The 21,331-nt window shown below is 35.1% G+C and overlaps 1 protein-coding gene across 1 annotated transcript in view; it reads left to right on the top strand.

The window, feature by feature from the left end:
* Positions 1-16,777, top strand: part of MEI4 (meiotic double-stranded break formation protein 4) — a 344,684-nt gene extending 327,907 nt beyond the window's left edge. The window contains exon 6 of the mRNA XM_074037609.1: positions 16,636-16,777. Within this exon, the coding sequence (XP_073893710.1) occupies positions 16,636-16,756 (121 nt within the window). The 3' untranslated portion in view covers positions 16,757-16,777. The remainder of the gene's footprint in view (positions 1-16,635) is intronic.
* Positions 16,778-21,331: the final 4,554 nt, after the last annotated feature.

The raw sequence follows: 21,331 nt of genomic DNA, 5'->3' as shown, positions 1-21,331 counted from the left end.
TATTTCTTCTAAATGTATTTTAGTAAGCAGTACTTTGATGAATAATAAACCCCTTCTCCATTTCAACTCTGCATATCCCTTAAACACTTCCTCTAATAAACTTCTTGCATCCAGTTGAAAGCTTCTGAAAATGTACTAACACCACTGTTTTCAAGCCTTTCTCTTCTGCTACACTGCAAACACCCAGAGGGCACAGAATTGCCCACAGTAGATGGTGCAGTCATTTTCCAAGAAATGCTGAAATTGCAACTGGAAAGGTTGATGCTTTCCTGACTTTTCTTTATCCCTTCTAGAAATATTTCAGCTTCAGCTACAATTACATTCCTACTTTCAAATACTCTCAGAATCTTTTACCTATATTCTGAGTAGGGTTCCATTTCTCAAGATTCCCTTCAAAGTCTCAAGATACTCTTTTGTTAACCTTCAGCAATTGTATAGAATTTCCCTAAGCTTTTATTCTCCTATGTACCAGCTATAGCCTGATTCCACACATTCACAATTATTTCATCTTAAGTCTGAACTTAAATTAAGAAGCTGTAAGTCCAAATACGAATACCTTTTACTAGGTTTGATATATTGGGCAAGACAGCTTGCTCCTTCAAGCCTTAGTCCTCTCCTTGGTTACATTAAATATTAATACTTATCAGGGCCACAGAATTGTCATAAGGATCATGTGAAATAGAGTCTGTATAGAGCTAGGCATCCTGTAAGGTACTAGAAACATATATACCATTATTATGCTGAGATACTGGGTATACCAACAGATATATGTGGCCAGACCATTATGAAAATAGAACTCCAACCCACAACCTCTGCAGCAACCAGCCCAAGAAGCCAAACTATAACGTCGCCAGCTATTGGCCCCCAAACACAATTTAGTCAATAACTGATAGATTCCCTGATTTTTGCAAACCTTCATACCCACATCAAAAGCAGAACCAACTGGAGAAACCCAAATATGGTTCCTAAACCAATCACATAGGCTGCCCCTCTTCTAGTTAGCCTGCCTCCAACTTCTCCATGCCAGCAACCTTCAATCTGAGCATTCCTAAAGGATCCTCTCTCTTTCTGCTTTATTTACTACAAAGCTTTTCAACTCCTCTGTCTGCGTTTGAGTCTCTGCTAAATGCAAGTGATGGCGACTGACTCCTTTGTTAGAGCAAGCTGTGCATAAATTGCCTCTGTTTGTTCTTTTTCTTTCTTTCTTTCTTTCTTTCTTTCTTTCTTTCTTTCTTTATTATTATTATTATACTTTAAGTTCTAGGGTACATGTGCATAACGTGCAGGTTTGTTACATATGTATACTTGTGCCATGTTGGTGTGCTACACCCATCAACTCATCAGCACCCATCAACTCGTCATTTACATCACGTATAACTCCCAATGCAATCCCTCCCCCCTCCCGCCTCCCCATGAAAGGCCCCGGTGTGTGATGTTCCCCTTCCCGAGTCCAAGTGATCTCATTGTTCAGTTCCCACCTATGAGTGAGAACATGTGGTGTTTGGTTTTCTGTTCTTGTGATAGTTTGCTAAGAATGATGGTTTCCAGCTGCATCCATGTCCCTACAAAGGACACAAACTCATCCTTTTTTATGGCTGCATAGTGTTCCATGGTGTATATGTGCCACATTTTCTTAATCCAGTCTGTCACTGATGGACATTTGGGTTGATTCCAAGTCTTTGCTATTGTGAATAGTGCCGCAATAAACATACGTGTGCATGTGTCTTTATAGCAGCATGATTTATAATCCTTTGGGTATATCCCCAGTAATGGGATGGCTGGGTCATAAGGTACATCTAGTTCTAGATCCTTGAGGAATCGCCATACTGTTTTCCATAATGGTTGAACTAGTTTACAATCCCACCAACAGTGTAAAAGTGTTCCTATTTCTCCACATCCTCTCCAGCACCTGTTGTTTCCTGTCTTTTTAATGATCGCCATTCTAACTGGTGTGAGATGGTATCTCATTGTTGTTTTGATTTGCATTTCTCTGATGGCGAGTGATGATGAGCATTTTTTCATGTGTCTGTTGGCTGTATGAATGTCTTCTTTTGAGAAATGTCTGTTCATATCCTTTGCCCACTTTTTGATGGGGTTGTTTTTTTCTTGAAAATTTGTTTGAGTTCTTTCTAGGTTCTGGATATTAGCCCTTTGTCAGATGAGTAGATTGCAAAAATTGTCTCCCATTCTGTAGGTTGCCTGTTCACTCTGATGGTAGTTTCTTTTGCTGTGCAGAAGCTCTTTAGTTTAATTAGATCCCATTTGTCAATTTTGGCTTTTGCTGCCATTGCTTTTGGTGTTTTAAACATGAAGTCCTTGCCCATGCCTATATCCTGAATGGTACTACCTAGGTTTTTCTCTAGGGTTTTTATGGTATTAGGTCTAACATTTAAGTCTCTAATCCATCTTGAATTAATTTTCGTATAAGGAGTAAGGAAAGGATCCAGTTTCAGCTTTCTACTTATGGCTAGCCAATTTTCCCAGCACCATTTATTAAATAGGGAATCCTTTCCCCATTTCTTGTTTCTCTCAGGTTTGTCAAAGATCAGATGGCTGTAGATGTGTGGTATTATTTCTGAGGACTCTGTTCTGTTCCATTGGTCTATATCTCTGTTTTGGTACCAGTACCATGCTGTTTTGGTTACTGTAGCCTTGTAGTATAGTTTGAAGTCAGGTAGCATGATGCCTCCAGCTTTGTTCTTTTGACTTAGGATTGGCTTGGCGATGCGGGCTCTTTTTTGGTTCCATATGAACTTTAAAGCAGTTTTTTCCAATTCTGTGAAGAAACTCATTGGTAGCTTGATGGGGATGGCATTGAATCTATAAATTACCTTGGGCAGTATGGCCATTTTCACGATATTGATTCTTCCTATCCACGAGCATGGTATGTTCTTCCATTTGTTTGTGTCCTCTTTTATTTCACTGAGCAGTGGTTTGTAGTTCTCCTTGAAGAGGTCCTTTACATCCCTTGTAAGTTGGATTCCTAGGTATTTTATTCTCTTTGAAGCAATTGTGAATGCAAGTTCATTCATGATTTGGCTCTCTGTTTGTCTGTTACTGGTGTATAAGAATGCTTATGATTTTTGCACATTAATTTTGTATCCTGAGACTTTGCTGAAGTTGCTTATCAGCTTAAGGAGATTTTGGGCTGAGACAATGGGGTTTTCTAAATATACAATCATGTCATCTGCAAAGAGGGACAATTTGACTTCTTCTTTTCCTAACTGAATACCCTTGATTTCTTCTCTTGCCTGATTGCCCTAGCCAGAACGTCCAACACTATGTTGAACAGGAGTGGTGAGAGAGGGCATCCCTGTCTTGTGCCAGTTTTCAAAGGGAATTTTTCCAGTTTTTGCCCATTCAGTATGATATTGGCTGTGGGATTTTAAACCCAGAATTTCATATCCAGCCAAACTAAGTTTCATAAGTGAAGGAGAAATAAAATCCTTTACAGATAAGCAAATGCTTAGAGATTTTGTCACCACCAGGCCTGCCTTACAAGAGACCCTGAAGGAAGCACTAAACATGGAAAGGAACAACCGGTACCAGCCATTGCAAAAACATGCCAAAATGTAAAGACCATCGAGGCTAGGAAGAAACTGCATTAACTAATGAGCAAAATAACCAGTTAATATCATAATGGCAGGATCAAGTTCACACATAACAATATTAACCTTAAATGTAAATGGACTAAATGCTCCAATTAAAAGACACAGACTGGCAAACTGGAAAAACAGTCAAGACCCATCAGTCTGCTGTATTCAGGAGACCCATCACACATGCAGAGACCTACATAGGCTCAAAACAAAGGGATGGAGGAAGATCTACCAAGCAAATGGAGAACAAAAAAAGCAGGGGTTGCAATACTAGTCTCTGATAAAACAGGCTTTAAACCATCAAAGATCAAAAGAGACAAAGAAGGCCATTACATAATGGTAAAGGGATCAATTCAACAGGAAGAGCTAACTATCCTCAATATATATGCACCCAATACAGGAGCACCCAGATTCATAAAGCAAGTCCTTAAAGACTTACAAAGAGACTTAGACTCCCATACAATAATAATGGGAGACTTCAACACTCCACTGTCAACATTAGACAGATCAACGAGACAGAAAGTTAACAAGGATATCCAGGAATTGAACTCATCTCTGCAGCAAGCAGACCTAATAGACATCTATAGAACTCTCCACCCCAAATCAACAGAATATACATTCTTCTCAGCACCACATTGCACTTATTCCAAAATTGATCACATAATTGGAAGTAAAGCACTCCTCAGCAAATGTACAAGAACAGAAGTTATAACAAACTGTCTCTCAGACCACAGTGCAATCAAACTAGAACTCAGCACTAAGAAACTCAATCAAAACCACTCAACTACATGGAAACCGAACAACCTGCTCCTGAATGACTACTGCATACATAATGAAATGAAGGCAGAAATAAAGATGTTCTTTGAAACCAATGAGAACAAAGATACAACATACCAGAATCTCTGGGACACATTTAAAGCAATGTGTAGAGGGAAATTTATAGCACTAAATGCCCACAAGAGAAAGCAGGAAAGATCTAAAATTGACACTCTAACATCACAATGAAAAGAACTAGAGAAGCAAGAGCAAACACATTCGAAAGCTAGCAGAAGGCAAGAAATAACTAAGATCAGAGCAGAACTGAAGGAGATAGAGACACAAAAAACCCTCCAAAACATCAATGAATCCAGGAGTTGGTTTTTTGAAAAGATCAACAAAATTGACAGACCTCTAGCAAGACTAATAAAGAAGAAAAGAGAGAAGAATCAAATAGATGCAATAAAAAATGATAAGGGGATATCACCACCGAACCCACAGAAATACAAACTACCATCAGAGAATACTATAAACACCTCTACGCAAATAAACTAGAAAATCTAGAAGAAATGGATAATTTCCTGGACACTTACACTCTTCCAAGACTAAACCAGGAAGAAGTTGAATCCCTGAATAGACCAATAGCAGGCTCTGAAGTTGAGGCAATAATTAATAGCCTACCAACGAAAAAAAGTCCAGGACCAGATGGATTCACAGCTAAATTCTACCAGAGGTACACGGAGGAGCTGGTACCATTCCTTCTGAAACTATTCCAATCAATAGAAAAAGAGGGAATCCTCCCTAACTCATTTTATGAGGCCAACATCATCCTGATACCAAAGCCTGGCAGAGAACAAAAAAAGAGAATTTTAGACCAATATCCCTGATGAACATCGATGCAAAAATCCTCAATAAAATACTTGCAAACCGGATTCAGCAGCACATCAAAAAGCTTATCCACCATGATCAAGTGGGCTTCACCCCTGGGATGCAAGGCTGGTTCAACTTTCGCAAATCAATAAACGTAATCCAGCATATAAACGGAACCAAAGACAAGAACCACATGATTATCTCAATAGTCGCGGAAAAGGCTTTTGACAAAATTCAACAGCCCTTCATGCTAAAAACACTCAATAAATTCAGTATTGACGGAATGTACCTAAAAATAATAAGAGCTATTTATGACAAACTCTGTTTGTTCTTATTTGAGTGGTCTTCATTTATTTTTATACTTTGGTATATATTTAAATTTACTCCTATAAAATTTGACAGTACTCTATTTTTTTTCCTCAGAGAAATCAATTCATTCATTGGCTTAATGCTGATATTTATGAAACATCTCCTATGTAATAATACTATGACTGCTCCTCAAGAATTTAAAAGCAGATTAATTTATGTAAAACCAGGCATATGTCCTTGAGATACCCATGGACTGGCTTGGAAGATATGTTACAGCACATGGAAAAGTAATTTAAAAAGAAAGTGTGGTCAAGTTGAAAATGACATGTGTAAAGCTGTCAAATCAGTTATAGAGGCAATAAATATGCTAATTCCAAAAAGCAGATATCACCTGTGCTTAGCTGGGGTCTAGGAAGGCTTCAAGCAAAAACTGGGTTTGAATTGAGACTTGCAGGAAAATTATACATTTATGGTGGGGGCAGAACATGAAGACAATCTAGACAAGAAAATGCCTATTAGGCACATCCATGGCAGGAATGTGCAAATCCATATAGGAGAGAAGATAATGAATACAAAAACAGTCTGTGAAGAGCAAAATGAACTGAAGAGAAGTGGTGGGAATTATGATTCTAAAATTGTCCACAATCTAGATGTGCTACTAAATACTTATGATCAGAGGAGTAATACATGTAGACATAATTTCAAATTTAGAATGACTTTCCTCCAGATTTATATTAACCTCTCAGTATGTGCTGGAGATACTTCTCTATATTTTGGTCCCATTTGTAATAATTTGTGAGTAAAATTGTCACTTTTAATATAATTAACTTTACAGTATTTTAAATTATCAATTTCTGAGTATTGAAATTATGGTCTCTAGTTACATTTCTTGGAAAAATCGCCTTTTAATACTTGCTTACTTAAAAAGCATGCAGAGAGAAAGTCTTTGGAGAACATAAAGATGTTATGAATATTCATTTTATTATTAAGTCCTCAGTGGATTTTGTTTGAAGGCCCTTCGTCAGCAAAACTTCCATTACAAATTTTGCCAAGCTGATTATTATAAACTAACATGTTGTAAAATCCTATGGTGTATAATTGTCACAAACAACCCTAAACACAAACAAAACCAGTACAAAAACCTACAAATAAATTCAGGAAAGTTTATAGTACTTGTTACTTTTCTGAAGTAGAAATGTTCAGCTTTTCAATAATTTGTAAGGTAATCTGTAAGTTAAAATTTACCTTTTTGGTAGATACATAATAATGAAAAGACTTTAGACAAAGCAATCTGAGTCATGAGGCAAAAAGGAAAGGGTAGAAGCATCTACTGTGGATACTCACTAGCCCACCAACCTCTGAGCACTGCAGTGGTCCCCTTCCTGGCCATAATCCCCCTTTCTCATCACAAGTTATCCATCAACATAGCCAAGTCTGTCACCCAGCCTTGTTCTATTCAGCTGTATTTTGATGCATTTCATCTTTTAAAACTTTCAAACCTGACTTTTAAAAATATTCTTATTATATGTTCAAGGTTTGATTTCAGTGGAATATCAAATGTACATATCAAACTGCTCTCCAAATATCCAATTTCAAGAATGTATAAAAATCACAATTATCTTACTGATGTGGAGAACTTATTTCATTTTCTTTCTCAACCCATTTCCTGCCAGTCTGGTTATCAAACACATACAAAATATACTTAACTCATTTCATATCACAACTTGGTTTTGAGAGGATGATATTTTTTCTGTATCTGTTACAAAATACATCAAGAAGTTAATGTTTGGTTGACACTACTGACAGCCTTGTTAAAGCTAATATCTATAAAAGTCTGGGTTCACAAGCATTTAGTGGCCTGGAGTAGGGCAAGTAATCCCTGAAAAAAGAGAAAGTTTTCCCTACAACCATAAGAAGAGTGAATATATGAGGTATCCTGAATCTAGAATAGCCTGATATCTATTTAGAAGCTCAGAGTAAATTATATAAACTTGAAAAGCTACTTCAGACCACCCTATGAAACCCCAATTCTATGAACACTATATGGTTTTAAGAATAGTATTTAAACCTTGCTCAAATATTGAGTCTGATTGTACATTCTTTTGGAATATCCATATGCTTGACTGACCAAAAGTAAGACTGGTTTTTAATGGATTGTTCCATCTTCCCTTGAATGATTATGTGTGAATTATTGAAGTAAAAGCAATGAATTTTGAAGTGCATCTTTTCTGGTAGTTATTAAATATCAATAATCTGAATATCTCTTTTCCATGAGGAGAAATAATGGTTGTCAGGAGAGAAAGAAATACAGAAAAATTATCTTGCATGATTGAAGAAATAAATTAGCCACATGTCACAGATACAATAAAATACTTTGCATTTATAAAATTAATGCTTGTATATTTAACACTCATTTTATAGATAAAATGATGGTAAATATATACATTAAAATGTTTTAAGTGGGAATAAATTTTAAAATATAAATACAGTATTACAAGAAGAGGTTATAAAGTTGTAAAGACTGAAATTCATATTCTTTCAGATGTTTTATAATGAAAAGAAAATAAAAAGCCTGGCTAATAATAGGTGAAAGTTCAGCAGAGTGAAGTGTCAATCACAGCTCAGTCAAAGAAAAGCTGGAAAGTAAAACGTAGCCAATCATAGGAGGCAAATAGTTCTAGAAAGATAAGGCTTCAGCAATAAGTCATCTGAGGAGAAAAAGATAAGAGGAGCACAACAAGCGAGCAGAAGCAGGCATATGCACAGATGAAACATTATGTATGTATAGAAAAAAGAGACTATGAAGAACTTTGAAAATGGGAAATGATTTTACTGCAGGTTAGCAGGAATTCAGCAGCTCTGTAAACTGGCCCTATTATTAACAGTTCCCGTCATCACATAGGATGAGAAAAACAGAACCATATAAATTCAGCATTGAGGTGCTGATTGGGAGACCAGAGGAAGTAATATTGTCTCCACAAAAAAGATGGAAAATATAAGAAAGCATAGAATCCCAGATTTGAAAGCATCTGAAAGGCATTAGTTGCTTGAATCTCATCTACAAATTATCTCCCCAAAGCTTGTCTTCTGACCAGTGCTCAAAATATATGGTTTTAAAACTCTGTCACCAACAGGAATGCTCTTCTCTGTGCATGCTCCACTTAATGTAAGTCCCTCTATAATCTGATTAGCCTTCTTGAAATTATATTCTGTTACTGTAGTATAAACCGATTGGGTTTTGTATTGAGCCATATCATAATGTTAACACTTATTCAATCAGTTTAAGTTAAACACATGATTTTGCTAAGCCATATTTGTTTGAGCCATACATATAGATATGTAAGTAATTTTGTTTTTTCCCTCAATTTTGATACCTTATGTTTACATCTAATGATGTCTTATTTTATTGATTTGTTCTGACTGTCAGAATTTCTTTTAGCTGTTCATTTGGTTGCTAGATTACACATTTTGCTCAGTGTGTATGTCTTCCTCATTTCGTTTAATTACTTGATGTAAGTCACTAATATAAAAATGATCAAAACAGGGCCAAGAACAGAGCACAAAGCATGACGCTGTAGACAATATGCAAATTTAGCATCCAAAGATTCCTATGTACATGATCAACTAAAATAAATTTATCCAACTTGTGCTCAGTGACTTCCTGATAAACTGTCAAATATCATCCTTCTCTACATTTCTCTAAAATACATGATTAGAAATTCTCTATAAAAGTCAAACAAGGTGACAAAAATGTTCTTATTGAAGTTATGCAGGGTCCTAATGCTTCATGGCCTTTTTTCCCTCTCCTCATGCCCCATTTTTTTTTTAACATTTACAAAATACATAAAAGTAATACATTATCATAATAAAAGTCATACAACTATGAAATGTAATTCTTCCATTCTCACCAATGACCTCCATAATTCCTTAAAAGTAAACACAGTATTTTGGCATATATATTTTCAAATGTATTTTTATTTTATAGATATTCAAATGTACAGATAGAAAGCTAGTGATATCCTATACCTATGGGTATTAATATAGGTAGAAATAATATATAGATATTTTATATCATAGGTCTACTATTTATTAACACAGCCACCAATGTATCTATCCTGTTCAGCTACTTCCCTTTTTAATTTAAATACCCTAATTTGTTTTAGTGTATAAATGCAAATTACTTTGAACATTGTATCAAGTGTAGATGTTTTCTTTTTTTTTAATCTTTATTTATTTTATTATTATTATTATACTTTAAGTTTCAGGGTACATGTGCATAATGTGCAGGTTTGTTACATATGTATACTTGTGCCATGTTGCTGTGCTGCACCCACCAACTCGTCCTTTATATCAGGTATAACTCCCAGTGCAATCCCTCCCCTCTCCCCCCTCCCCATAATAGGCCCCAGTGTGTTATGTTCCCCTTCCCGAGTCCAAGTGATCTCATTGTTCAGTTCCCACCTATGAGTGAGAACATGTGGTGTTGGGTTTTCTGTTCTTGCAATAGTTTTCTGAGAATGGTGGTTTCCAGCTGCATCCATGTCCCTACAAAGGACATGAACTCATCCTTTTTTATGGCTGCATAGTATTCCATGGTGTATATGTGCCACATTTTCTTAATCCAGTCTGTCACTGATGGACATTTGGGTTGATTCCAAGTCTTTGCTATTGTGAATAGTGCTGCAATAAACATACGCGTGCATGTGTCTTTATAGCAGCATAATTTATAATCCTTTGGGTATATACCCAGTAATGGGATGGCTGGGTCATATGGTACTTATGCCATTCCATATTTATTTGCCACCTTTTTCCATCCTTTTTTGTGTCGTGGGAGGCCAGCTTGCGTGGAGTACATCAACAGGCTCCCTTACCATTTGACTTACAGCTTGGTTAAGCCAAAATAGAGCACCAGTAACAGATTGGAGAGGGTAGAAGAGTTGTTCTTCCCTCTCTAGAGGATTGTCTTGGACTGGCTGTGTGATTTGACCACAGGTCCTAGTTCCAGTGAAGGTAACCTTTTCCTTTTCTACTCTGGTGACGGCTCTCCCCTTTCCTCTTTAGGTACAGAGGTAGCAGCTGGTTCCTCTATTAGAAGCATCACTTTCCCCATACCTTCCTAACACGTTGCCAACACATCTTGAAATTGTTCCACTTAAATCTTCCTCAAATTTCATAATTTAAGTGGGCAATCTGTTTCCGGCAAAAATTCTGATGAATACACTTATTGATTATTTTTTAAAGTATTTATAAGATTTCCCTTCTTCCAAAAATATTTTAGTAAACATCTTTGTACAAATATCTGTGCAAAACTTAGGAGGCTATTTCTGTAGAAGAATATTCTATAAAAGGAATTTATGGGCACCTATCTGAATTTTTTAGATATTGTCAAATTTATGATAAAATTTTAGATTTGTATTTACAATAACATTGTGTGAGGGTTGGTGGGATTATAGACTATGTTCCCCTGTACTGTATGACATCAATTTAGTGACAGATTAAGTAGTTCATTCTAGAACATTTTCTTGGTTTCAGATAAAAATTATCAATCACAGCTTATAGAACCCTCTTAAAATGTTTTAAGAAAAATTGGAAAACTACACACTACACTTTCCCAGCTTCCATTTCCATTCTCTCTTCTCTTCCCATACACTTTTTTTTCTTTTGACTCCCAAATTCAATGTTCTTAAGGGTGATTATGGAAACAAATATGCTGACTATCCTTTTTTGTCTATAATCAGCTAATCTTGCTTTCCCACATACTGGATTGATTCCTACTTCATAGTAAGCCCCACTCTTATGTGGTCTTTTAAATTTTAGCAAATATCTTTTCATTTCATTTAATTACAGCAAACCAAGAAATCTTAGCTTTGTTCTCTCCTTTTCTTAAATCTACATCTTCTCTTTTATATTTGTATTAGTCAGGGTTCTCTAAAGAGACAGAACTAACAGGATATATGGATATATGAAAGGGAGTTTACTAAGGAGAACTGACTCACACAATCACAAGGTGAAGTCCAACAACAGGCCGTCTACAAGCTGAGGAGCTAGGAAGGCAGCATGAGACCAAAAACTCCAAAAGTAGGAAGGTCAACAGTGCAGTCTTCAGTCTATGGCGGAAGGCCTGACAGCCCCTGGCAAACCACTGGCATAAGTCCAAGAGTCCAAAAGCTGAAGAATCTGGAGCTGATGTTCAATGGCAGAAAGCACTCAGCATGGGAGAAAGATGAAGGCTGGAAGACTCAGCAAGTCAGCCTCTTCTGCCTGTTTTACTCCAGCCTCACTGGCAGCTGATTAGATGGTGCCCACCCAGACTGAGGGTGGGTCGGCCTCACCTAATCCACTGACTCAAATGCTAATCTCCTTTGGCAACACTCTCACAGATACACTCAGGAACAATACTTTGCATCCTTCAATCCAATCAAGTTGACACACTGTATTAACCATCACAATATTTAACCTTGGTTATGCTTCCATTGGCACTGACCCTTTAATTTACTTTCCCTAATTGTTATTTTCATTAAAGTATATACTATATAAGACACATACATTTTAAATATATAATTCAATGGCTTTTGACTATATATACATTCATGTGTGTGTGTATTACTGTCACTTAAATATATGCAACATTTCCCTCACCCCAGAAAATTCTCTTGTGTCCCTATCCAGTCACTCTTTCATGAGAGTAAACATCCTTATCCTGTCACCCCTCCATGAGAGTGAACATTGTTCTGATTTATATCACCATACATTAGTTTGGCCTGTTATAGAACTTCATATAATTGAAATGATACATTATGAACTATTTCATGTCTGGCTTCGTTGATAACAATGTAAATGTTTTAGAGATTTGTCCATTTCATCCATATTGATCCATGTTGGTATTTCATTCTCTTTGATATTGAATAGCATTCTGTTGTGTGACAAGGCTGCAAAATGTATGCCTTCAGCTCTTGGTGGACATTTGGGTTGTTTCTGATTTTGGGTATCATATATAAAGCTGCCATAAATATTCATGTTCAAATGTTTGTGTGAATACATGTTTTTACTTCTCATAGATAAATACCTAGGAGTAGAATTGCTGAATCATGAAGTATATATTTAACTTTATAAAAAAAAGATCAGTTTTCAAACATGATTGTATCATATTCTTGCCAACCATCAATGTTTGAGAGATCTGGTTGTTCTGGTTGCTCTATGTCTTTCCAAATATTTGGTATTGTCAATCTTTTTCCTTTTAGCTATTTCAGGGATATCACATTGTGGCTTTAATTTGTATGACTATTAATTATGGTTAGCATTTTATGTATTTTTTCACAACTTCTTTATCTTTTTATGTGAAGTATCTGTTTAAGGCTTTTAGCCAGATATTTTTAAAAATAGCTTATTTGTCTTTCTATTTTTGAGTATTAAGGGAACATATTTGTACTCTAGATACAAGTTCTTATCAATTATATGTACTTCAAACATCTCCCATCTTGTGACTTGTGTTTCACTTTTTAGTTAGGTCTTTTAAAAAGCAGAAGGTTTTAATTTTAATATAGTATATATGGCTTTTTTTTTTTTTTTTTTTTTTTTTTTTTTTTTTTTTTGAGACTGAGTCTGGCTCTGTCGCCCAGACTGGAGTGCAGTGGCCGGATCTCAGCTCACTGCAAGCTCCGCCTCCCGGGTTTACGCCATTCTCCTGCCTCAGCCTCCGGAGTAGCTGGGACCACAGGCGCCCGCCACCTCGCCCGGCTAGTTTTTTGTATTTTTTAGTAGAGACGGGGTTTCACCGTGTTAGCCAGGATGGTCTCGATCTCCTGACCTTGTGATCCGCCCGTCTCGGCCTCCCAAAGTGCTGGGATTACAGGCTTGAGCCACCGTGCCCGGCTATATATGGCATTTTTACTGCTAAATTTATGTTTTTCTATTTTTTAAAAAAACTGTGTTTGTAATGCCCTCTCCAGGAAATCTTTGCATACCCACAAGATGGTGAAGGTTTTTTTTCATGTTGATTTTTAGATATTTTATGGATTTAGCTTTTTTTTTTTTTTTTTTTTTTGAGACCGTGTTAGCCAGGATGGTCTCGATCTCCTGACCTTGTGATCCGCCCGTCTCAGCCTCCCAAAGTGCTGGGATTACAGGCTTGAGCCACCGTGCCCGGCTATATATGGCATTTTTACTGCTAAATTTATGTTTTTCTATTTTTTAAAAAAACTATGTTTGTAATGCCCTCTCCAGGAAATCTTTGCATACCCACAAGATGGTGAAGGTTTTTTTTCATGTTGATTTTTAGATATTTTATGGATTTAGCTTTTAAATGTAGATGTTATTCATATAATCCATCTCAAAATTATTTTTTGTATGGCATAAAGAATTGCCATACAGTTTTTCCATTGAGATACATAGTTATTTAAGGAATATTTATAAAAGAATGAATACTTCCTTGTTTTAGTAAAAAACTGATTGTGTATGTATAGATTGGAATCCGTATTCCAAGTCAATCAACTAATTGTCTATTCTTATTCCAATATTCCCACTGTCTTGGATGAAACAGTTGTAACACAATGGTAAGTATTTGTGTATCTAGATATAAAATGTATGATGAAAATGTAGTGTAATAGATAAATGATATACCTAATGATAAAAAAAAATGGCACACTCCTTTACACACTACTGTAGACTTTATAAATGCTGAATACTTAGGCTAAACTAATTTTTTTTTAATTAAGTTTTCAAATCAGGTCTTTCAAGTGTCGCATGTTTGTTCTTCAAAATTGTTTGACTATTATAGGTCCATTGAATGTCCACTTTAATTCTGAAATTTACTTTTCAGTTTCTGTAAAAATAGCTACTGGGATTTTGATTTGTATTGCATGGAATCTGTAGATCAATTTATGGAGAATGTCCATCTAAACAACATTGAATCTTTCAAATAAGGAACATGAAATATCTCTTCATTTATTTATACCACTTAAAATTTCTGTCAGTATTTTTCAATATACAGATCTTACATATTTTTTATTAAATTTATTTCTAAATACTTTAAGAACAGTAGGCACTGTTCTCTTCATCCAGTTAGAAGTATAGAAGAAGCTTTCTCTCAGTACTTTCTGATCTTTCCTGTGGCCAGCCCATGGGATAACTGGAGAGAAAGATTGCAAGAGAGTCCTAGCATCCTTCTGTCTGATGCTAGGGACTTTATACTCATTCTCATACTAGCCTTACCTAACAACTGGAATACCTTCTGAGAAATGTGTTGTTAAGCAATTTCATCATTGTGTGAATATCACAGAGTATGCTTACACAAGCCTAGATAGTACTGGCTACTACACGTCTAAGTTATATGGTATAGCTTACTATTCTAGGCTTGAAACCTGTGCAGGTTTTTTTTTTTTTTTTTTTTTTTTTTTTTTTTTTTTTTTTTTTTGAGACAGAGTCTTGCTCTGTTGCCCACACTGGAGTGTAATGGCACAGTCTCAGCTTACTGCAACCTCCACCTCCAGGCTTCAAGCGATTCTCCTGCCTCAGCCTCCTGAATAGCTGGGACTACAGGCGCATACCACCACACCCGGCTAATTTTTTGTATTTTTAGTAGAGACAGGGTTTCACCGTGTTACTCAAGATGGTCTTGATCTCCTGACTTCATGATCCGCCTGCCTCAGCCTCCCAAAGTGCTGGGATTACAGGTGTGAGCCACCACACCCAGCCTGTACAGCATATTACTGTACTGAGTACTCTAGACAATTGTAACACAATGGTAAGTATTTGTGTATCTAAACATATAAAATCTCCAGTGAAAATACAGTATAAAAGAAAAAGAGTGGTACACTCAGGCCCAGGACATTACTGTACATTACTGTAGACTTTATAAACACAGTATTCTTTGGCTACAGTAAATTTATTTTTTAAATTTCTTTTTTCAGTAATAAATTAATCTTAGCTTATTGTAATTATTTTACATTGTAAACTTTTTAATTTTTAAAACTTTTTCACTACTTTGAAATAACACCTAAAACACAACCACATTGCACAGTTGAACAAAAATATTTTCTTTCTTCATATCCTTGTTATATAAGCATTTTTCCATTTTTAAAATTTTTTGTTTTACTTTTTAAATATTTTTGTTGAAAACTAAAACAAAAACACACACATTATCCTAAGCCAAAACAGGGTTAGAATAATCAATATCACTGTCTCCCACCTCTACATCTTATCCTACTGGAAAGTCCTCCAGGCAATAACACACATAGGCTGTCATTTCCTATTAAAAGAATTCTGTCTTCTGGAATATCTCCTGAAGCACCTGCCTGAGGCTGTTTTACAGCTATCTTTTTCTTAATTAGTAGAAGTACACTCCAAAATTATGCTAAAATGTATTCTATAGTAAATACACAAACTAGTAACATAGCCATTTATTATCATTATCAACTATTATACACTGTACATAATTGTATGTGCAGTATTTTCATGACTGGCAAAACAGTAGGTTTGTTTACACCAGAACCACCACACACGTGTGAATAATGTATTGCACTATGATGTTAGGATGGCTATGAAACCAGCAGGTGATTGAAATTTTTCTACTTGACTATAATCTTATGGGGCCACTGTCTTATATGCAGTTTGTCATTGATCAAAAGGTCATAATGTGTTGTATGCCTGCATTGTAGAGACTCCGGATTCTGTTATTTCCCTCCAAATAATGATGAATTTTGTTCAAGCAGGCATTTGTTTCATGGCCTTTATCTTGTATAAGAAGTTTGGTTTTAGGCTTTGTTAGGTGGATTAATTTAAGATGTGCCATCATGTCTGAAACGTGTTCCTTAGTCCTAGGTTGTGACCGTTCTGTAGCGGTTCTCATGAAAATTCTGAGGTGTTTACCAAACTTCTGTAACTTGGAAGGATTAAACTCCAGCTTTGTCTTCCCTTCACTAGAAAGAAGCTGTTAATATTTTTGTTCAGCACATTCAGCCTTCTAGATTTTGTTTTCCCTCTCAGCTCCATGCACTGTTACAGCTCATTCATCCGCCAAGAATGCATGGAAAATTTGTATGAAAATTGTTAGACTTACCTGTCTATGATGTTCCTTTTCTGAGATACTGGCATTCTTATTTTCCAGGTTCTGTGAGAGCCCTGAAATCCAAATCGTGACTCTTCAACCCAGTAAGACTACAACTTTGTGCCTGAGTATTATCTTTGTGTTGTTATGGAGACTGAGGAATGTCCTAAAGAAAAAATAAATAAATATGGATATTTTAAAAGTTATGTGTTCTCTAGTTTCTAAGTTGCTTCAAATAATTTGTTTAATATTTTGTTCACAATTCATTCTTATTATTATTGGCAGTAGGATTAGTATTTCCAAGCTAATTCACCATTACCAGAAGCAAGAACTTGCTGTATGATCTCTTCAAAATGTAAAAAGGAAAAGGAAAAGTCTTGGTGTTTACGGGAACACTGTAGTAATTTTTGCTAAATTTTAATAAGTAAGGAAATTGATTATACTTAGAAGTTAAAATGAAATAAGTGGTTTTCTACTTTATATTCCAGATGATAATGGAAATTCAGGGCTTAAAAACACAGAATTTTTAGTTACTAAATATATATTGTAATTGTCATAGTAATATATGTACATTATATAGCTCTAGCTATTACAATGTACTTAAATTGTACATCATTATCCCAGTTTTTTCTCAGAAATTCTTACATAAAACAAAACAATATTAAATAACTTTATAGAAGTTTAATTGAAAAGTTTTAGAAATGACTAAAATGTTACATGCAGATGTTGCATATTTAGGGGAGAATGTAGGCCTTCAGTTCAGAGGCATATGAAACTCCCTATACTAAGAACACTCTATTTTCTGAAAGTGGTTAATGTGAAAAAGGCTGTGCTTTTCCATTAATTCACATTTCTTCTTTACCTTTACATTATTGGTTTAAAAAAGGCTATATAAAAATGAATTTAACAGTTTAAAGGCTATTAGCATAGGTACTTAGTTTAATGGAGAAAGAATGCATTTAAGCACACTTTTGTAGTTTAAAAGTACACATTTAAAACCAAGCAATTAGAAATAATTCTTATCTTTTTGCTAAAGCATGAACAATCATGTGAGCATGGTTTAGGATCCCATCAGCTTATTTCTAATATTAGTATTTAACATTTTCAAGTTTCTTTTCTCTGTGTGTATCTTCAAGGTTGCTGCTAGCATCACAGTGTGTTGCTATTATTAGTTCATCGATCTGTTCCGATTGCCTTTGTCCTACCCAGCTTCTTGGTTCCTGTACTCAGCAGGGTGCTTTAGATGCGGTAGGTACATAAGTACATAGTAAATTTTGACTATGTGTGTATTTATTTTTGATGACTAGTATTGTACAGTTTGTGAAATATCCGTCATCAAAAATTTGAGTGATATTTTACTAAACATTTAAAGGAAACATTAACAAACTCCATTATACCAAAAGTTTAGATAAACTGTACAAGTTAGGGTACAGAAGTTTTGTAAAGGAAAGTCCACGAGGCCAGAGTTGAAATTAGGGTTTTTAACTAATTTGACAAAGAAGAGCTGTCCATCTATTTGTCAAAGCTCCTCCATTAGTTTATTGATTCTGTTAAGTTCAGGACTGTGGTGCTGGGCCCTGCCATCTCAGAAACCTGATTTCCTGACTCTTAGTTCAGGCACCTCATCTAAACATATCTGTACGATGTTAGAATGCCAGTGTCTGAAATGTAGAACTCCTACAGATGTTAGCTACTCCTGCCTTCTTTTTATGCATCCTTTCTGTGAAGGCACAGTGTATTATAGTACTTGCAATTAGAATCTGAAATTTGCTCTCTGAAGATAAAATATAAAAAGACAATATTAATTATAATAACAATAATGTAAACAAGTAGTAAATAATAAGTAACAGCTATTATTTATAGAGCTCTTATCATAGACCAACCTCTTTTCTAAATACCATTGCATCAAAGATACTTACACAGTAGGAACATATATAAGAACAAGGTAGATTCATATTTTTGACCAGAATCTTTGGATCTCTTTTATAAAAGCTACTGTGACTAAGAAATCTCATTCTAATTTACTTCTTTTTTTGTAGATTTTACAACCTAAGTCAGGTTATAGAGAAGTCCAGCTAGCCTGTGAGACCTTTGATTTATTTCAAATATCTTTGTATATAGCTTCATCATTTGCTATGTTCTGATTTCATGTTGGATTCTCAGAGAAGAATAACATTGCCTATTTTTCCAAGTTATTTGCAGGTAAGGGACTATGCTGTTGTAAAATGGTGTGACTACTCTCCTATCTTTCTTACACACTTTTAGTGAGAATCAATAATGGTTATAATAATAGTAAATGTTATTAACTTGTAACACTGAATATGTACCATTCACTGTTCTATGCATAACAGATATTGGTCCTTTTTACCTGACAATCAGATACTGATAGAATCCTCATATTTTAGAAGACAGTGAAGCACAAAGAAGTCAAATATCATGCCCAAGGTGATGTATCCAGTAAGCAGCAGACTCCTAATTCAAACTGGGTGGTTGTCTCCGAGTAATGAAAGTTGATTAGGGCTTTCTTTTTACTATAAAAGCATTGTTTTTATTTTTTTCTTTTTATCATGGGAGATGCCATTCATTCAATGAGACAGTCTTGTCTATTGAAAAGAGAGCTCCTTTCTCTTTTCATCATTTTTGCTTAGAAGGCTACTTAAATCTACATGTGGCTTAGATGGAAGATGTGGAACTAATGTGAAATTTTAAAATTAGAAATATAAGCCTAGGAAGTAGGGTAATTAAAGGAAAGAGAATCAAACAGAATGAAAGTGTCAGCTCCTTCAGAAATAGGTTTAGAGATGATGGTGTCCGGGTGTGTCTTTATTCGCTTTTTCACAGATTCAAACAATATGTTTTGTGAAAATGTTTTCTGTTCCTGAAAATAACGCCAGGAATGGTTCAGATATTAAAAAGTATTTTAATTTTTATTTCCATATTAAAGTCAGAAAAACATGATAGTTAAAACTACAATACAGTATTAGCAGGATTGGGTAATTTTGGAAGCTATAATTAAAGAGATGACAATTGTGGGATAAAGTAAGCTCATCTAATGAGAGGTATATAATTACATATTCAATAACTTTAAAGAAGAAAATAAGAATATTTTTTCTCTTATTTCTTCTTTTATGAACAAGACATTAAAGAATTGAAGACATAAACAATATTTTACTAGATTTAAATGAAAGAGATAAATAATGAGCAAAGAAAAATTTATATTAGGGTGAAAATGGAGGGCTTGCTTAAAAGATCAAATGCAGGAAAACTAAAGACTGCACTAAAGTGTATTAAAAAGATTGTCATTTTCAGAAAAATCTTCAATTATCAGACATAAAAACAGAAATGCTTATGTTTCTGAAAGAAATATTTATCATACAATTAATTCTCTCTTTGATTTGAGAGAGACAAGTTTTCTGAGATTTAAATTTTCCTAATTTTTCTTTTATTATTAATCAATGATTCATTCGTTCATTCATCCATTCAACAATTATGTATCCAGGGCCAACCATGGATTAACGGTAACTGACTTAAGAGTTTTAATATATTAATAATGTCTCATAAAGATACTTTGAAAATTGGCTGCATAGTATTTTTATTGAGGTAAATTTACATTTAGTGACATGCACAGATCTTACGTTTTTAATCTACTGAGATATTTTATACCTCAGTTATAATAAAGCATTATTTGAATACATGAAAAGTCACCTACCTTTTTGGAAGTAAAGTTATGTGACTTTTGACAAACACATGAAGTCATATAACCACTGCTACCTGAGAATGAAAAGCCATTCTTTTACTTCAAAATAGACCACTATACTCTCCTTTTGTAGTCAAACCTACTTCTACCTCTAACCCTTAGTAAACCACTCATAAATTCCTCATTCTTATGGTTTTACATTTGCCAGAATGTTATATAAATGAAAATATATGAAACTGAACATCATTGTGTCTGGCTTCTTTCACTTAACATAATATATTTGAAATTCATCAATGTTGTTATCTGTATCCGAAGTTTGGTATTTTTAATTGTTGAGTAGTATTTTATCGCATGATGTACCAGAGTTTATTTATCCATTCACCCATCAGAGGACATATGAATTGTTTCCAGTTTGGGGTGATTAAGAATAATGATATTATAAACATTCAAGTACAGGTTTTTGAGTTTTTGAGTACACATAATTTTTTCTTTCTTTAAGCTAAACTCCTAAGTGGAGGATTGCTCAGTCAAATGGTATGGTTTAACTTCATAAGAGGCTGCCAAACTGTTTTCCATAGGGATTGAAGTATTTTGCATTTCTATTGATAATGTATGAGTCCAGTTGCTCTATATCTTGTTTGTTAGGTCATTCTTGCATTGCTATAAAGAAATATCTGAGATTGGGTAATTTATATGAAAAGAGGTTTAATTCACTTGTGGTTCTGCAGGCTATACAGGAAGAATAGTCCCAGCATCTACTTCTGGTGAGGCCTCAGGAAGTTTAAAATCATGATGGAAAGCAAAGAGGGAGCAGGCATGTCAAATGGCAGGAGAGGGAATAAAAGAGAGAGTGCAGGGGTAGCGGGGCGGGGAGTGTCACACACTTCTAAACAACTCAATCTTGAGAGAACTCACTTACTATGTTGAGGTACAGCACCAAGCCATGAGGGATCTGCCCACATGACCCAAACACCACCCACCAGGTTTCACCTCTAACACTGGAGATTATATTTCAACATGATATTTGGGGAGAGAAATATGCAAACCATATCATTCTGC

Source organism: Macaca fascicularis, chromosome 4 (genome assembly GCF_037993035.2).
Source record: "Macaca fascicularis isolate 582-1 chromosome 4, T2T-MFA8v1.1".
NCBI classification, from domain to species: domain Eukaryota; kingdom Metazoa; phylum Chordata; class Mammalia; order Primates; family Cercopithecidae; genus Macaca; species Macaca fascicularis.
The sequence above is the reverse complement of the archived record's forward strand: the minus strand, read 5'-3'. Positions and strand labels throughout refer to the sequence as shown.